This window comes from Drosophila yakuba, chromosome 2L (assembly GCF_016746365.2).
Source record: "Drosophila yakuba strain Tai18E2 chromosome 2L, Prin_Dyak_Tai18E2_2.1, whole genome shotgun sequence".
Lineage (NCBI taxonomy): Eukaryota > Metazoa > Arthropoda > Insecta > Diptera > Drosophilidae > Drosophila > Drosophila yakuba.
In genome coordinates, this window is record NC_052527.2 from 29652096 (window position 1) to 29668781 (window position 16686).

The 16686-nt window shown below is 39.7% G+C and overlaps 1 protein-coding gene across 5 annotated transcripts in view; it reads right to left on the minus strand.

Moving 5' to 3' along the window:
* Nucleotides 1–16686, minus strand: part of LOC6539269 (G protein-coupled receptor kinase 1) — a 133439-nt gene that overhangs the window by 53861 nt on the left and 62892 nt on the right. For all 5 annotated transcript variants that reach the window (XM_039371250.2, XM_015189739.3, XM_039371249.2 and 2 more), the window contains one exon: nucleotides 11599–11650. In XM_039371250.2, the coding sequence (XP_039227184.1) occupies nucleotides 11599–11650 (52 nt within the window). The remainder of the gene's footprint in view (nucleotides 1–11598; nucleotides 11651–16686) is intronic.

Here is a 16686-nt window from a genome sequence, read left to right on the forward strand (position 1 = left end):
TCATATACTTAAGGTATATGTTCCGAACTTTATTTTATCGGATACAGCTGAATTGTTTTCAATTTTTACAAAAGTTTAATCAAACTAACCACGTGGAATGACTCGAGTAAATGCTTTCAGTTGGTATGATGTCCTACCCGAACTCTTTCAAACGCTTCAATCATACAAGTATTAGTGCGAATCATTTTCGGTTGTATCCCTACAATGGTGAATGTGCAAAAGCAAATCAAGTATGAGGTGATTGGTAAATACTTAAATTGTTGGTTGTTGCTGGTCGAAGGCAAATTCATATACATGAATCAAACCGAAAAAATCATTGAGAGTCCAAATCAGTACTCGAGTATGAACAAATATGTTTGACTCGTTGCAGCTCTCTGGTACATGAAAAATGTTTTGATATTTTTTCAATTTTGTATTAGTTTTGTAAATTTCTATCGATTTACCAAAAAACTTTTTGCCAAGCCCTCCTTCGCCCTCTCCTTCGCACTTCCGGGTATCAGATAGTCAGGGAACTCGACTAAAGCGTTCTCTCTGGTTAGGTTATAAAGACTTACCAAATAAATATTTTGGTAAAAATTACAAAAAATACTCTTTCAGTAGTGTTTCGCTTCCTTGACCATTTTCGGTGAAGGGTATAGTCAATTCTATTAGGCGAGGTCCGAAAGAGTTTTTAGAGAGGGATAAACGAAGGACAAGAATTACAAGATGCGTGATGAACTTTGCCAAGTACTGGAGTAGAATTTGCCCGTGAACGACGATGTTGTTGTACCCCTCCCCCTCTGTTTCAGGTTCTGAGGGTTTTATGTGTGAATCTTCAAAGGCTTATGTTCTTAACAATAGGGCGTACCTAACAGCGGGGTTCTGTAATGTCATCAAATATGATGACATAACTTTTGACAGCACAAGGGCACTAATGTGCCTACCTAATAAGTTAAACAGAATATTGTTAGCATGCGCATTTAAGGTGCGGAAATGGTATTCCAACAATAAACAGGTTTTTAAGAAAATTCCCGATGTGGATATTGGAACACCTCCAACTTGACAAAACGCTGAAATGGTGTTAAAACGGTTTGCTCTGAATGTCACTAAAGAAGCAATTAAGTCTATTTTCCTAGCCGTAAGCTTACAGCACCAATCGGTGGTAAACAATGAAACAGCACATACAGTTGCGAAAAAAATAATACCACCACCATACCTTTTTTGTCTAAGGGAACATAGTTTAAAAGGCTGTAGTCCAAGGAAAGGTCCTTTTTTTAAATGGGAGACACATACCCAAGCGCATTAGGTTCGTCAAGGAACATTTAAATTGGCCATGCGAAAGATGGACGAACTTTTTATTGTTAGATGAGAGCAAGGTGGTTTTTTTTGGTGGCAATGGATCTTGATCGAATGTAAGGCGCCCTAGGAACACCGAATATAAGCCAAACGACACAGTAGAAGCAATTAAACCCGGCGGATCCAGTGTAATGGTATGGGCATGTTTTTCTTACTATGGAGTTGGACCAATACATTGGATAAAACCATAATGGATCAGCATGTGTATGTGGATATTTTGGAAACGGTTATGCTACCCTTTGCTGAATATGATATGCCGCTAAAATAGGTCTTCCAACAAGACAATGACCCCAAGCATACCAGCAGGAAAGCCAAGGAATGGTTCCAAAATAGATCAGTTCATGTTCTGGAGTGGCCTGCGCAGTCGTCAGACCTCAATCCCATCGAAAACCTTTGGTCGAATATTAAAAAGGCAGTTGCAGCTTTTAAGCCAACTAATAACGAAAGCCTATGGACCGTGATTAAGGAGTCCTGGAGCAATATAACCCCAAAACGGTGCCAGGACCTGGTTGACTCCATGCCAAAGCGTTGCGCAGCTGTTATTGGTAATAAAGGATACACTACCAAACACTAAATTAATTGGATCGGCGTAGTTTTAATATACAATCACTTGTTATTAATGAATTTGTTACTGTTAAGTTTATATTTTATGTTTAAAGCATTTTTTATGAAGTGGTGCTATTATTTTTTTCGCCGTTTTTTGTCATTTTTCATAAAGTTCCTTAAATAAGTTAAGAATTCATAGAACAATTGTGATTTTTTTTTATTTCCTAAAAAGTGAATTGTTTAACCTTTCTTAAAAGGTATTTCAGATCCTTTTAAACCCAAAATTGTAGGTAGGAGACTTATTCAAAGTTTTACTGGGCAAGTGGTGCTATTTTTTTTTTCGCAGCTGTATATATGATGTATTAGGACAATTCGCCTCCGTGGTGGTGAAGGTATAGAACTTAGCTTGGGACGATGAGCTTCCACGCTAATCGCAATCCTTTAATTACAATGCAAAATCGCAGGCACATATTTGATGGAAAAGTTCCACTCAATCAAGAAATACACACATTCGTCTATTCATCCGAGCGAACGTAAGGAGTAACAGTGCATGCAAGTAGTACAAAATAAATTAAATTTCAGTCCGGTTGCTTTGTTCTAATTCACGAGCGCTGAACTAACGTACAGAGTGGGGAATGATTTACACCTGCTAACAGAAATCGAAGCAATTTCAGAGCGATCTCAATGCGCCATGTATTATCAGAATGCAATTCAGCGGATGTTCTATCAAGCGGGATTGCACCCAGCAAATTAGAGAAAATTGGTAGAAAAAACGCTGAAATTGGCGTCCAGTCACGTATTCTGTAAGCAGTGGTCCATTGAAAATCTTCAGGAGCTGCAAGTGCGAAACAAATGGTAAAATATGACTCAAACCGTCAAAACATGACGGCGAGTACTACTAAAGAAAGACAACTTGAAGGTGATGATGAATTAAGCAACATGATCGAGAGGTTAGGAAGACTCCGTACGAGTAATAGACGTTAAAACTTCATTAGACATATTTAAACGACCAGTAAATAATTTAGCTTTTGAACAGAACTATCCAGCTTATTTTATAAAGCACCGGTTACAAAAGAAATCCCAACAAAAGAGAAGAAAGTTAAGTGTGCAGTACTCCCAATTTGGCTGACGATCATAACTCTGTATTTGGCGAGCATGACTCGAAATATGTGGAGGATATTATCAAGGTCATAAATTAAGTCAGGTTGAATAAGAAGGCATTAATGATGGTATTTAAAAAGCAATCAATTATTCTTAACTCTACTAAAAAATTCATTACAACAAATTTAGGATCAAAGCAAAGTCGAAGCAAATGTTGCCGATCTAATCGGAAAATCCTATTCAACTGTACAGAATCATGCATTCTGAGGGCACCACAACATTCGGTCATACAATATTCAAAATTACAGTACCTCTGCTATAATCGATTCATACTTAAGACCCTAATAGAGATCAATTTTGGGGACTTACTCAGGACGAGTTTATGCAATGTGTACTGCTATCCAATAATGAATTATAGTGCGAATATACTTAATAAATTAAGTGCTTTGTTATGTCATTCAATTGAAATACGATCTACTTTTGTGAAAAGTAAATGTTTGAGACCCATGGAGACCCAGGAACAGGTTTGTTATCACACTCTGATAAGTGCACTGCACCTTCTTGAACTATAGTACCAGTACATTTAACTTACATGAGTTTTGGCCATCTCACAAACTATGTTGAGAAAGTACAACACAGTTCTCTAAATCGGACGAGCTACATCTTCTTCAATAGAGGCATCGAAACTAAAGGAATCAAAGTGGTCAACCCAATTCACAACCAAACTATACTATAGCGGCCTACGGGCGTTAGCAATATCACTTATTTTGATTATGGCATGTGTTCGAATGGAATTATGGAAAATGCATCTGAATAATCACTTGTACCTTTCCAACGCAGGTCTGCATTCAACATTGGTGATAATGTGTTACGTACACCCTTTTTTATGATCATAAGACTTTGAAGATTTACATATAAAACCAACCAGAATCTAAAGACTGTGAAGGGGTACTACCATCTCGTCGAGTCAGATGGAACGCGACAAAAAAATGCACGTCGACAATAAACGAGTGTCCGATTACCAGTTCACCGGCCGCAATAGGTTATAGAGAAATCCTACTCCAGTTACAGGCACAGTTCACCGAAAGGGTATTGACTCCCAAAATAGGGGAAATAGGGAAAACAGGACTGTTTAGGTATTGAGCTTTTTCAATAGCTGTTGCGAATAACAAATAGCCGATTATACTGGCAGCTAGGGCCGACCAAGAGCTATATCGAATTCACAAGTTGAGTCTTTGTAAAAAAAACGAAGAAGTGACAATTGGCGGGACAGACAGTCGATATGCAGCGCCTCAGCTTAAATAAGGTAGATAACAAAGAGAGAGTAGATAAGAAAGAGAGAGAGAGAGTGCGATGCAACTGCTATTAATGACTATTTCGGCTTACAATATTAAGAGTATAAAATTAGTCTACTGCACAGTTTTGGCTGCTGCATGACCCAACAAAGACTATGATAGAAGACCGCTGTCCGGAGTAGCTCAGAAAAAGATCTAAGCTGGTATAAAAAGACCTTAGCCCACCGAAAAAGTAGTCAATACTCGAGAGTCAGTTCTCGAGATTTCCTTCTCGAGAATCCATCCTCGAGATTCCCTTTTCGAGATTCCATTCTCAAGTGAAGACTGTCTTAAACGCCAAGAACCTTGTACAAAAGAAAAATGCCGAGAGGAGAGAAAACAACGTGAAAACAACGTGATCAACACTGTGGAAGTCATTGACCACAAAGATTACAAAATAGGTGTGCAACACACACTTGAGTTCATCGTGATGTTAGTGTTTCTGGCACTATACAAAGGATCTGAAAGGATCTACAAGCGGGACCAGCAAAGACAAAGTAACAGCACTGACTTTTCAAACAAGTGCAAAATTCAAGTAATCTCAGAACCAGATAGCGGCCCAAGAGTGACGCAGAAAAACACTAAACATTTATTGTTAAACTTTTCCAGGCAATATATTTCATTCATAGAAATTAAATTTTCAATATTGTTTAAATAAAAAAACCTTTTCAGCGGCGAGTATATACCTTGTTTTTGATATGCCGTCAGAGCGTCAGAGCCGTCAGAGCGAAGTTTGTAGTCGTGAATAGCCAACAATTTTATTCCCTGCTAAAAACAGTTATAGTCAACTTCTCATAATCTTTGTATGCTAGCCTTTAATTTATGTATGTACACATGGCACTAGCCAATAATTTATTAATCAATTAAGTTTCGCTATTTATTTAACTACAATAAAATGAGTAGGTAAACATTTACAAAAGTTGTGCCGACGCAAGAAGTGGAGTAGGTCAGAAAAGATGACATAAAGTTTGACGGACAACCTTGGCAAAAGGAGAACGTATTGCCCGGCCCACGACGATCCATCAGGCATGCGGACGCATGAAGGGGAGGGAATGTGGCCGAAACATTGCCCGATCGTTTTACGATCAAGCTACAGCTAAGCTCAGCAGAGAAGACTGCTGACTGACGTACGGTACGATCTTCTACAGGCACATCTAATATTTTCTCGTTAAATCGACGAGCACTGGCAACCTGGTGCTGGAAAATTGAATGCCCCTCCCTTGGCCTAAGTCCTTACCCAGTACACGGGCACTAATACGCCGACGTAACAGATGGCAACGCACGGGAGAATGTGTAGTCGCAGTAATACATTAATAATCTAATAATTAAAAATACAAAGACAAGCTTACTTCATTGCATTCAATAGAGGCTGTCGTTAAGACTGTAGATCCTCTTATGCTACAGTATTCTAGTTACGAAGACCGAGGGCACACTGTATGTACTGTATGCCAGGCAACTAAGCCAACAAACTAACATCAATATTTTTAGAGACATTTAAAAAATTGTCAATATGTTAAATCTCTTCCTAGGCGTAAAAGAAACTGCGTAATATCTCCTCAAAAAGTCTTATCTGCTAAGGCGAAAATTCATGGTCAATGTGAGAGAAGAAGCCATCAGATGCAGTCGAGCTGGCGTTTTGCATAATAGTGTGTTGGGTCCTGTTTTATACATCCTTTATACCTCTGACCTGCCATATCCCAGAGATACAGTTACCCTCCTGGCAACGTATGCTGGCGACGTAGAGTATATGGCAAGCTCGCCGTGTCGATTCGAAGCGTCTAAGAAAAACCCAAAACTTTTTCGGCCTTTATAGCGAATGGTCTAGCAGATGAAACATATTCATTAATGGTAATAAGTCCATAAAGCATACATGTAAAAAGCGTTGCTCTGCAGAGCGATAGTGGCCCCTTCTATTGGACTCTGTCGGACTCTAACATAATAAGACTCCAAAGGGTCCAAAACCACGCGTTGCGCACAATCACCAATGCGCTCTGGTATGCGAGAAACATCCCCACAGCTAAGGATCAGATCAATTGCCATTAAATTCGCTACAACGATCGGCTTTAGGCCCACATCAACCACCTAGCGGTTTCACTGGGTAAGCTGACAACTAAGCGACACGAGGGACAAAAAGAACGCGAGGTAGTCACCAGTAGCCAAAACTATTACCTAATCTTAATTATTCTTAAAAGTTGTAATTTATCATTGTTATGTTTCTATGTTATGTTCGTTGCCACTGTTAGTTCCTTCGTTTTCAAGCCATTTAATTGGTAGCATAACGTAAAATAAAACAAGAGAGAACGCTATAGTCGACTTTACTCAGCTAGTGAAAGTGCGAACGAGACTCTTCACTACTGACAGTTTTTGGCGGTTTGTGGGCGTTAGAGTGGGCGTGGCAAAACGTTTTTCTGCAGATTGATAGAAATTTACATTACTAACAAAAAAATGATCCTGATCGAGAATATTTATACTTTATATGGTCGGAACGCTTCCTTCTGCCTGTTACATACTTTTCAACGAATTTAGTATACCCTCACAAAAGAAAAAAATCAAATCTGTTAAAATGTTAACTGTGATCACAGCTATAACAACACATGTTATTTGCATAATACATTTCATCTTTATATATCTAATATTATGATCTTATCGCATAGATATTTAGTTAGACCGTTATATAAACAGCCAATCCTTCTCTTATTTGTCGTAGACAAACCTGCTAAGGTTGCTTCTAAGTGCAGTATTTGATATGACATAAAGCTTACTTAAAGTATTTATGTGTCCTGGGGTCTTCGGGTGTCCTCCCAGTAAACTTTATGGCCGCCACTGACCATTGGGCAAGTAAAGCTTACATGCTGGGGTCGCTGTCCTTTAATCCTTCCCAGTTACTCGTGGATGTCGTTTGCCAATTTATTGATATAGTAACCAGGTATAAAACTGGGCTGAGTTGAAGGATACCGTCCGAAATACAGAGCACAAACGGGGCGACATAGGCCCTCATGTAAGACTTGTTTTCCAATAGTGGACCACGGGATTAATGTCTTGCAAAGAGACTAGAGGAGTATATTATGCCTTTGCTTAGGCACCCCTCAACTAAATTTCACAAAAGTGACACATAAAACATTTTGATACCATCTTCAAATGAAGTCAAACAAAAACATCTACAGTCGAGTATCAAAAAATCGAATAGGTGCCGTATGATTACTACGGTACTTTCAAACACCCATCAATTAATTTAAGTAACAAAAGAACATGAAAAGGGTATACTATATTCGATGATCAACACTGTGGAAGTCATCGACCAAAAAGATTAGATACTAGGTGTGGAACATACACTTGAGTGTATGTTAGTGCTTCTGGCACTATACAAAGGATCTGAAAGGATCTACAAGCGAGACCAGCAAAGACAAAGTAACAGCACTGACTTTCCAAACAAGTGCAAAATTCAAGTAATCTTGGCACCAGATAGCGGCCGAAGAGTCACGCAGAAAAGCATTCATAAAAACGCACATATACAGATATATATATATATGTATATATATGTATATATATATATATATATATATATATATATATATATATATGTATATGTATATATATATATGTATATATTGAGATAGACGACCTTTACATAGTGTGTTTTTTTCTTTGTTTGTGTATATTACGTTTTTGTTCGGTTTCCATCAGCATAGCAACACCAAGGACCCAACGCGTCGAGGTCTCATCGCTTCGGATGTTAGTGGATTTAATTTTTGTCTCGTGACAATTTTATTTTTCAAAACCCATCAATTAATTTAAGTAACAAAAAAACATGAATTTTAAAATACCGATGTAACTAAAAGGAAATGTACCTCTTTTTATACCCGTTACACGTAGAGTAAAAGGGTATACTATATTCGATGTATGTTTTGCACCATATAAAGTATATATATTCTTGATCAGAATCAATAGTCGATCTGGCCATATCCGTCTGTCCGAATGAACGTCTAGATCTCAGGCACTATAAAAGCTTGAAAGTTGAGATTATGCATACAGACTACAGAGTCATAGTCGCAGCGCCAGTTTGACCCATGTTGCCACGCGCACTCTAACGTCCGCAAACCAAACCCAAGCTGCTACGCCTACAAACCAATCCCAAAGCTGCTACTCGACTATAATGTTCTTTCTTGATTTGTTTATTATTTATTATAATTTATTATCAACCATACAAATGCCTATAATACGTTTAGTAAATATATATATGAAATAATATGAATACAAAACAGAACAGTAGTTTCTAGTACAGTACATTTTTATAACAATTGAAAAAGCCCTCGTTGTATTGTCTCAAGTGACGGTTAATCTGTTATCATGCCCTGCTTTCGGTTTTAGACTCTGCACCTTTATGACATTCGCGCCGGAACCCTTGCCCTATATTCTTATGCAGTAGGTCATTGGGGGGACAACAATCGTTTTGAATAGCAACACTTTGCTTGCTGGTTGGCTTAAGCAGCCTGTTCAGCTTCCTAAGTTTAGCGCCACATGTGGACTTTATGTTCGGTTTATGCTGTTTCCAGGTAAGTCTCTTTTACAGGATCAAACCTAAGTATCTGAATCTGGGAAGATTGTGGGCCGCTAGGCCCAGGAATGATTTTGTCTCATTGAGAAGTTACTGTCTTGCAACTTGATTCTATTTATAGAAATGTTTCATCTGTTTGTCCGCTTGCCGTACGAGTCCACAAATTCCTGAGCCAACCTTGACGCCTTGATTCGACATGATGCCCGATTTGTTAAGACACTGAATATCTAAAATGAAAAGAGTACAAAACTACTAAGCTTATTGGTCGGTATGACTCGACGAGATTCTCCGGTTTCCCAAGCTTTCGTATCATCGATATCACAGCGCACTTCCATTAAGAGAGGAAGTGACGGATACGTAGCATAGAATTAAGTTGGAGAACAAGTAACAATATTCCCTTATTAGGCAATATACAAAACAATACACTCTAGATACTCTGATAGTGTACTCTTGCAGAGTCACAAAAATTATATACCGTTTGAAAGAGTTTCCAACCCAAGATCAGCTATCAAGAGTGCCTAGACCTCAGCCTAAAAGATAGATAGTCTATACCAGGCTTCGATGCGTTGATCTATGAAGATTCTAGTCAAGGTTTTAAGCTACATATTCCATCCAATTTCCGGAAAGCAGTAGTCGCATTTCCTGACACGGTTCGCTTGGAGTATTGCTCCTTTAGGGATTGTATGAAAAGCAATGCGCCATTAGCTACTCAGCTACAGAGCACCACCTTGTGATCACCAAAAGTCAGTCAATTATAGATTCCAGAGCTCCACATTTGGATTCAACCTATTATTACATGAGCCGCATAGCCCGACATCGTACAAAAGCTGCATGCTGCTTTTAACGTCCACAGTCGGTATATAGCTTCTACACTAAGTTTAAACAACTGCTGCTTTGGAGCACACTTGCGCTACCTAGAGGAGCGGAGACGTTACTACGCTCGCCAGCGAATTTCGCTTGGCTGACCAGCTTCCTGCTTGAGACCTTTTGACTCCACCACCTCGTCTCGTTCCGTTTATAACAGTGCTTACTTATATGTCAATCAATGTTCCGCTCCTTTAAAAAGAAAGTAGGCTCGATATTTTCGTGGTATTGCATAGTACAGTGCTTTTCCGAAACAATTTAAAAAATTAATCCCTTGTCAATTGCAACAAAATTAGGGTCGCCTTAATCGCTATGTCGATACACCAGACTGATTATCAGTCAACCATAGAATAATTATTAAACAAGAGAATGCTACTATAGTCGAGTTCCCCGACTATCAAATACCCGTTACTGCAAACGAGACATTTTCACATTTTTCTGGCGTGTTGATGGACGTGTGGACGATACAGTTTTGGACGGTTGGCTGGCGAAACAATTGTTGTGGCAAACAGTTTTTCGGCTAATCTATATATATAAAATTCTTTCTCCTCACTGACTGACTGATATATCACAGCCATGGCCAAACCACATGTCTTAGAGTCTTGAAGTTTTTTTTTAAAAATCAGAAAACAAATTTCCAGATTCGTATGGGTATTTTAATTTTCTAATTCCACCTGCAACTTATTTTTAAAAATAAAAAACATAAATTAAAATTGCATTAAATGTAAGCTCGCTAAGCAAGCATTAAAAACGTTTAATGCGTGTGTACGCATACATACACAATTTTAGCGACTGAAAGAGAGCCAGAAAAAAACAGTTAGACTCGACTGCAAAGAGAGCTATGGCATTTATTTTTGTTGTCGCTCCCGTGCGAGCAAAGTCGCGAATGTTGGTGTTGTTTTGTTCCCGGGAACGAAGCAGTAATTTATATTGCGTTCTTTGTCATACATACATAATAACGCTCCTTCAATTTACTCAACTCATATTCGTGTTGATACTGAATTGAATCTGTTGGCAACGCGCACAATAGCGAGCCCTCTAGTTAAAAAATAAAAATAGAGTAATTTTTAATAATTATCTTAAAAATAAACTATGTCAGCTTCCTCGCAAGTGGACTTTGCGACTATTCTAATATGTCGGGCATCTTTTTATTGTTAAGATTCCTCCCAGCAGTCAGCATGTCTTTGTCGTTTGGATTATCTGCGAGTCTGTTAATAAATAAACAGCTAACTTAAATGTTCTTTAAGAGAGAGGCCAGAAGATCTGAAGTTGGCAGTCATCAAATGTTAATATATTTTAAAACAAAATGGATGTGTAATCAGTTTAATTGGCGGTACACATCAAACAATGTGTAAATAGTGTGTATAATATTTATCGAAATTGATTACACTAAGGAACTTTGAGCTTGAATATATTTCAACGCATTACAGCACTGTAATCAGGGGCTTAGGAAGGCAGCTTCAAAAAATTTCAAAGAGCTGGGAGTTTTTTTCATGTTGATTTAATGTATATTCTTACTTCAGCTTTGTCATGATTCATCTTATAACTATAATTTCAAAATATTTTCAGTTTTCTTGTTTGCAATAAGAAGCAAATTTGCGCAAGCACGGACAAGCATGTTGTTTTAATGTATATTCTTACTTCAACTTTATCATGATCCATCTTATAACTATAGTTTCATAATATTTTCAGGATTCTTGTTTGCAATAAGAAGCAAATTTGCGCAAGCACGGACAGGCAAACAACAGGCTAATTATACTGATGTTGCAGATCAAGAATGTAAATATTTCACAGGGTCTTCATTTAGTATAACCTCTGCAAGGTTTGGATTAATATGAATTTAGCAATGTCTAAAATACTTACTTGTATGTTTAGTTCTAAGTTTTTCCACTGGCAAAACCTAGTAAATTTATCGCTAGAAAAAAAAAATGACAAGAAGATTAATTATACTTGTAAATATACGGTAATTATATGAGATATGAATATTCCATTCGTTTGATTATATTTCGGTTTAAAAAACTCAACAAATTAATTAGATACTCGCATTTGAAAATGTTAAATTTACATAAGCCCATGGATTTAAGAAATACTTTGCCCGCTAGCCTGTTATCGGCAATTAACAAGAGAGAACGCTATAATCGAGTTACCCGACCATCTGATAGCCGTACTCAGCTAGTGAAAGGGCGAAGGAGAAATTTCAACACACAGTTTTTGCCGTATTGTGGGCGTGCAAAAAGTTTTTTTGCAAATCGAGAGATATGGGTCAACTTGCTGCGTCTATGTGTCTGGAGTCTGAATACTCTTAACACTCAGACGGACGGACAATGCCAGTTCTAAACGGCTTCTCTACGGGAAAGAGGTATAAAAATGGTGAAAAAGTAGTTTTCCCTTTTTTGAAGTCCTATTTCTGCGAGTTCTTTCTTTATAGAACTAAAAACTCTCACTACGAAATACGCTCAGATAGCTTAGTGTTCCTTCTAAAAAGTGCTCTTTTGGATAGTTTCAATGGTCTTTATTCTTGGTTTTGATACAACTAGGATATCTTGTTTGATGTGGCATCCTCTTCTGCTTGGTTTTTCATGTTAATTTCACATACACTCGTAACTGGTATCAAGGAATTTGGCTGTTGAGGCTTAAAGGCTTAGTTGTCAGACAAGGGTGAACAGGTGCTAGACTCAAGGACTCTCCGCAACCGGCTTCCCCTGTCCTCCCGGCCGTTTCCGGCATTCGCCAATCCCTTGCCCTGACCGGCCATTTCCGCTAGATGCCTGTTCAGTTCCCACCGGTCCAGACTTACGCCACGAAGTCCATGTAGCAGTCGATCGCTCTTCGGCACGATCCTCCCAAATATACAAACTGAGGCTAAGTTCGGCTGTCAAGTCACTATCAGACTCCCCGTGTGAATGCCTGGGTCTTATCTCAATTAGTGTTGCATCAAGGAGTCTCAAACTAGCCGCGTTCTGCCTTTAAAGACCTCATATACCTGTAATTATTCGGTAACTTGCATGATCTCGACATAACCCGAAGATCTCACCATAGCGATCTTGTGGACTTTCACGGTTGAGTCTCTTTGTTCACTGATTCTCGATGACTGTCTTGCTTAGCTCTTGGCCGTGCATTTACGTATCCACCCCCATTTTTACCAAGACTATCCACCAGAACACTCCTCGAAATGCTCCGCATTTTGGCAGCTGCATAACGATGTTTTATAATTTAATTTTATAATTTAGTTTGTGTGTGAGTGTCTGTAGATAGGACGGGACACTGTTTTTATTCTGCCCAAACCCCTTACACGTGTTATACAGATCTTAAGGTATCGGTGATTTGGTGCAAAAGTATTATATATTCATCCGTTCGTCGACGCGTTATTGAGGTAACAGGGCCCCCCGCCATAAAAACCATTCCATCCAAACGTTTGAAATCGTAATACATTACGACATAATATAAAGAAGACAAATAAATGTTAAATAAATTAAGCAAATGGTTACACCGTTATATACGAATACCAAAACACACAACCAGGAACGCCGTCAGAGCCCGAAGTGTAACTTTTTAAATATTTTATCCGCTTCCTGATCCGTTTTAGGCGTTGTATTTCCAATTTCCAACAACTGGCTTTGGGAAAAGAAATTCTTTTGTGATTCGCAAAAAAACCAAACCTCCTTCCGGTCCGTGGTAACCCATGTTTTTTTTTTAAATTCGTTGATTTGTCTAATTTGTAAAATACTGCTTATTACTATAAAAATATAGGAAATAAAAATAAACAAAACAAGAGAGAACGCTGTAGTCGGGTTCCCCGACTATCTGATACCCGTTACTCAGCTAGTGGAAGTGCGAAGGAGAGTCTTCAACACACAGTTTTCGGCGGTTTGTAGGTGTTAGAGTGGGCGTGGCATCATGAATCGACAAACTTGCGCTGCTTCTATGTCTCTAGAGTCTGTATGCCTAATCTCAACTTTCAAGCTTTTGTCGTTCCTGAGATCTCGACGTTCATACGCACGGACAGACAGACGGACAGACGGACATGGCCAGATCGACTCGGCTATTGATTGTGATCAAGAATATATATACTTTATGTGGTCGGAAACGCTTCCTTCTTTCTGCCTGTTACATACTTTTCAACGAATCTAGTATACCCTTTTACTATACGAGTAACGGGTATAAACAGTGGGTAGGCAAATCAAGAACATCATGAAGCGTTGGCCTCTCCAGCCGAGCGCATACCAGCTTCTTCAAGAGAAACCGGCTCCGTCGACGAGGATATCGACGAGGATATCGACCGGAACGATGAAGGCTCCTCGGGTGGCTTTTGTGGCTTAGGGAGAAGCAGCAGTTTTGGGATCTTTCACTGGTTTGGGGAGACGACTTCGTTTAGGAACTTGGTGAACGCCTTCGCAAAGATGGCTGGCTGAAGGAAGAGAGCTAAGCAAAGCGCCCTGTTGGGATTGCCGTCGGGCCCGGATGCCTTGCCGTCCTTCAGCCGTTTCGCCAACTCCAGTATCTCCTCGCTGCTGACCGTGGCGTCTGCTTCGTCTCGGCCCTCTGCGGCTGAGTCGCGGGGGCGTAAACTGTCCATCCTGGGAAACCGATGCTCCACTATGCTGCCGAACTTCACAGGGTCGAGGGGCGTAGGGGCCCTCGTATATGCCTTCTTGACCACCAAGGCACTTTCCATGGGTCTCTGTCAGCTGCGTCGCATAGGTCGAGGGAGCATTCAGCTTTTAACGACCTTTATTCAGTGACGCTTGATAAAGAGAATCCTGTGATCCTCGCTGTGATGCGCGTCGTCGCTCCTTTGTCGTCCTTCTTCGCGTCGCTCTCGACGGCGTATCCGAGCCGGCTCGACTGGGGCTTAGGATGTTAAGGGGACAGGGTGTATCATCCGTGAGATCAGCCAGAGCTTCTTACCGAACCACCTTGGTCGACTCCACCGTCCCTTCATGCGTAATATAGGCACTCGTCGCCCTTGCCAAAGGACCAACCTGCGGGCTCGACTGTGTCCGCACCTTCTGAGTCTGCTCCGACTGTCCAGCCGCACGCCTGTTTTCTGACTGCGCGACTCGCGCCCGCGCTTTCCGCTTGCTCGTATGACTTACGCCTGTTAGTCTTAACCGACTGCCTCAAGACGCGACTGCGTCGCCTTTTTATAGGCCGCGGGGATCCCGTTATTTCCAACTCGTGTCCCTTTGCGCTTGTCCAAAGTCCACTCCGTTATCGTTCGACCTCTGTGCCCTTGACCGATTCGAGTCCAAGATCCAGCGCGGTACCGTTAGTTAACGGCTTCTTCGCTTTGTTGGGGTCCAGTCCAAGGTCCATTATTTAGCGTCTGACCTGACCGCCCTTAATTCCTCTCGCATCCCAGCCGTCTTCTCGGTTGCTAGGCCGATCTCCTGCACCCGAATTTGTGGGGAGTTTTAAGACAACATATAGATCTAAAAGGTAGTGCTTGGCAATGGTTGGGTGGATTTCCAGATAGCAGAGAGTTTTAAACTATTTAAGAAAAAATAAATTCACCTTCAACCAACATCAATAACCAGGTTATTCTTAAAAGACCTCTCATTAACAAAATAAATAAAATCTCTCTAGACAATAGAAATTTAATAAACAGCCTTAATTATGAAGGAGACGTTCAAAGGGATACTAATACTACATTAATGTTTCATATTAAAATGCTGGAAGAGGAAATTCTTGATCTTAATCAGGCCATACAGCGAGCAAAAACAGACATTAGCAACCCTTAAAGACCACGAGATCAATGAAGTTAAAATAAATATTATATCAGAATCAATTACCTTTGACAGATTTTGACGAAGCCATACACATAACAGAATGTTAATCTATATTGTAAAATTCCCTGTAACCAATACCAAGCTATGAGAAGAAATTCTATTTACTTTTTTTTCAAACTTTTTGCGTTTATTATAGGATCATCTCTTATTGTGGGACAAACAATAATTATTTAGATCTTTCTATCTTCTATCTTCTATCTTTATATAATTTATAATTTGAAATAATTGTATTAGTTAAAAACGGCACTAGGATTTCTTTGCTGGGCTGAAGAATTTTTGCGCTTCAGTCTAATCTGACTCCATACACGCGTAAGCGACTTTGCGAGACGATTTTAGTCCTTTTAGATTCTATATGTCACTGCGTCTATCTAGGTGAGATATATTACTACATACGTCTGATTGTGGGATGAATGTATTGTTTGGAGTACATGGTGGGCAGGTTTGTCTATTCAGTGCGAATGTTACATGTCTGCTTTTGGTCTCGTTTATCTTAATGCGCCAGTCCGCAAATCATCTTTCCACTATTTTAAGATGACAGTCAAGTTTTTCTGTTGCCTTTGCTGTGCATTTAGATCGGCTGAGTATTGCGGTATCGTCAGCAAACGTAGAGGTTGTGAGCTGAAAGTTTGTAGGCATGTCTGCTGTGTATAGGGTGTAAAGAACGGGGCCCAGCATACTACCTTGAGGGACTTCAGTATTGATAACGCGGTCGTGTGAATTCCTGATCACTCTTTTGAAGAGATAAGATTCGTACACTTTGTGGGTATTCTGGGGAAGAAGTTTTGTTATCGTGTACATTAGTCCTTTCAGCCAGACTCGAACAAATGCTTGTGCGACATCTAAGGTTATAGTTGAGCAGTATTCCCGGTACTCACAAGCAGTACGAATTTCGTTTGTGATGCGATTGACCTGTTCGATCGTTTTATGATAGGAGACTGATTTGTCTGTAGGATGAGGCTTGCGTTTTGTCTTTGCCTGGCTTGGGAATCCTCACTACGACCGCCTTCTTCCACCTTTGGGGATAGTATATAAGTTTCGTAATAGCGTGAAGGCGTTTGCATAAGGTGAGAACCGCACACGGTGGGAGTTCTTTAATAATTTTTGGTGTCACCAAGTCGTGCAGGTGATTTTTGGGCTTAAGATCTTTTACTATAGATGCTAT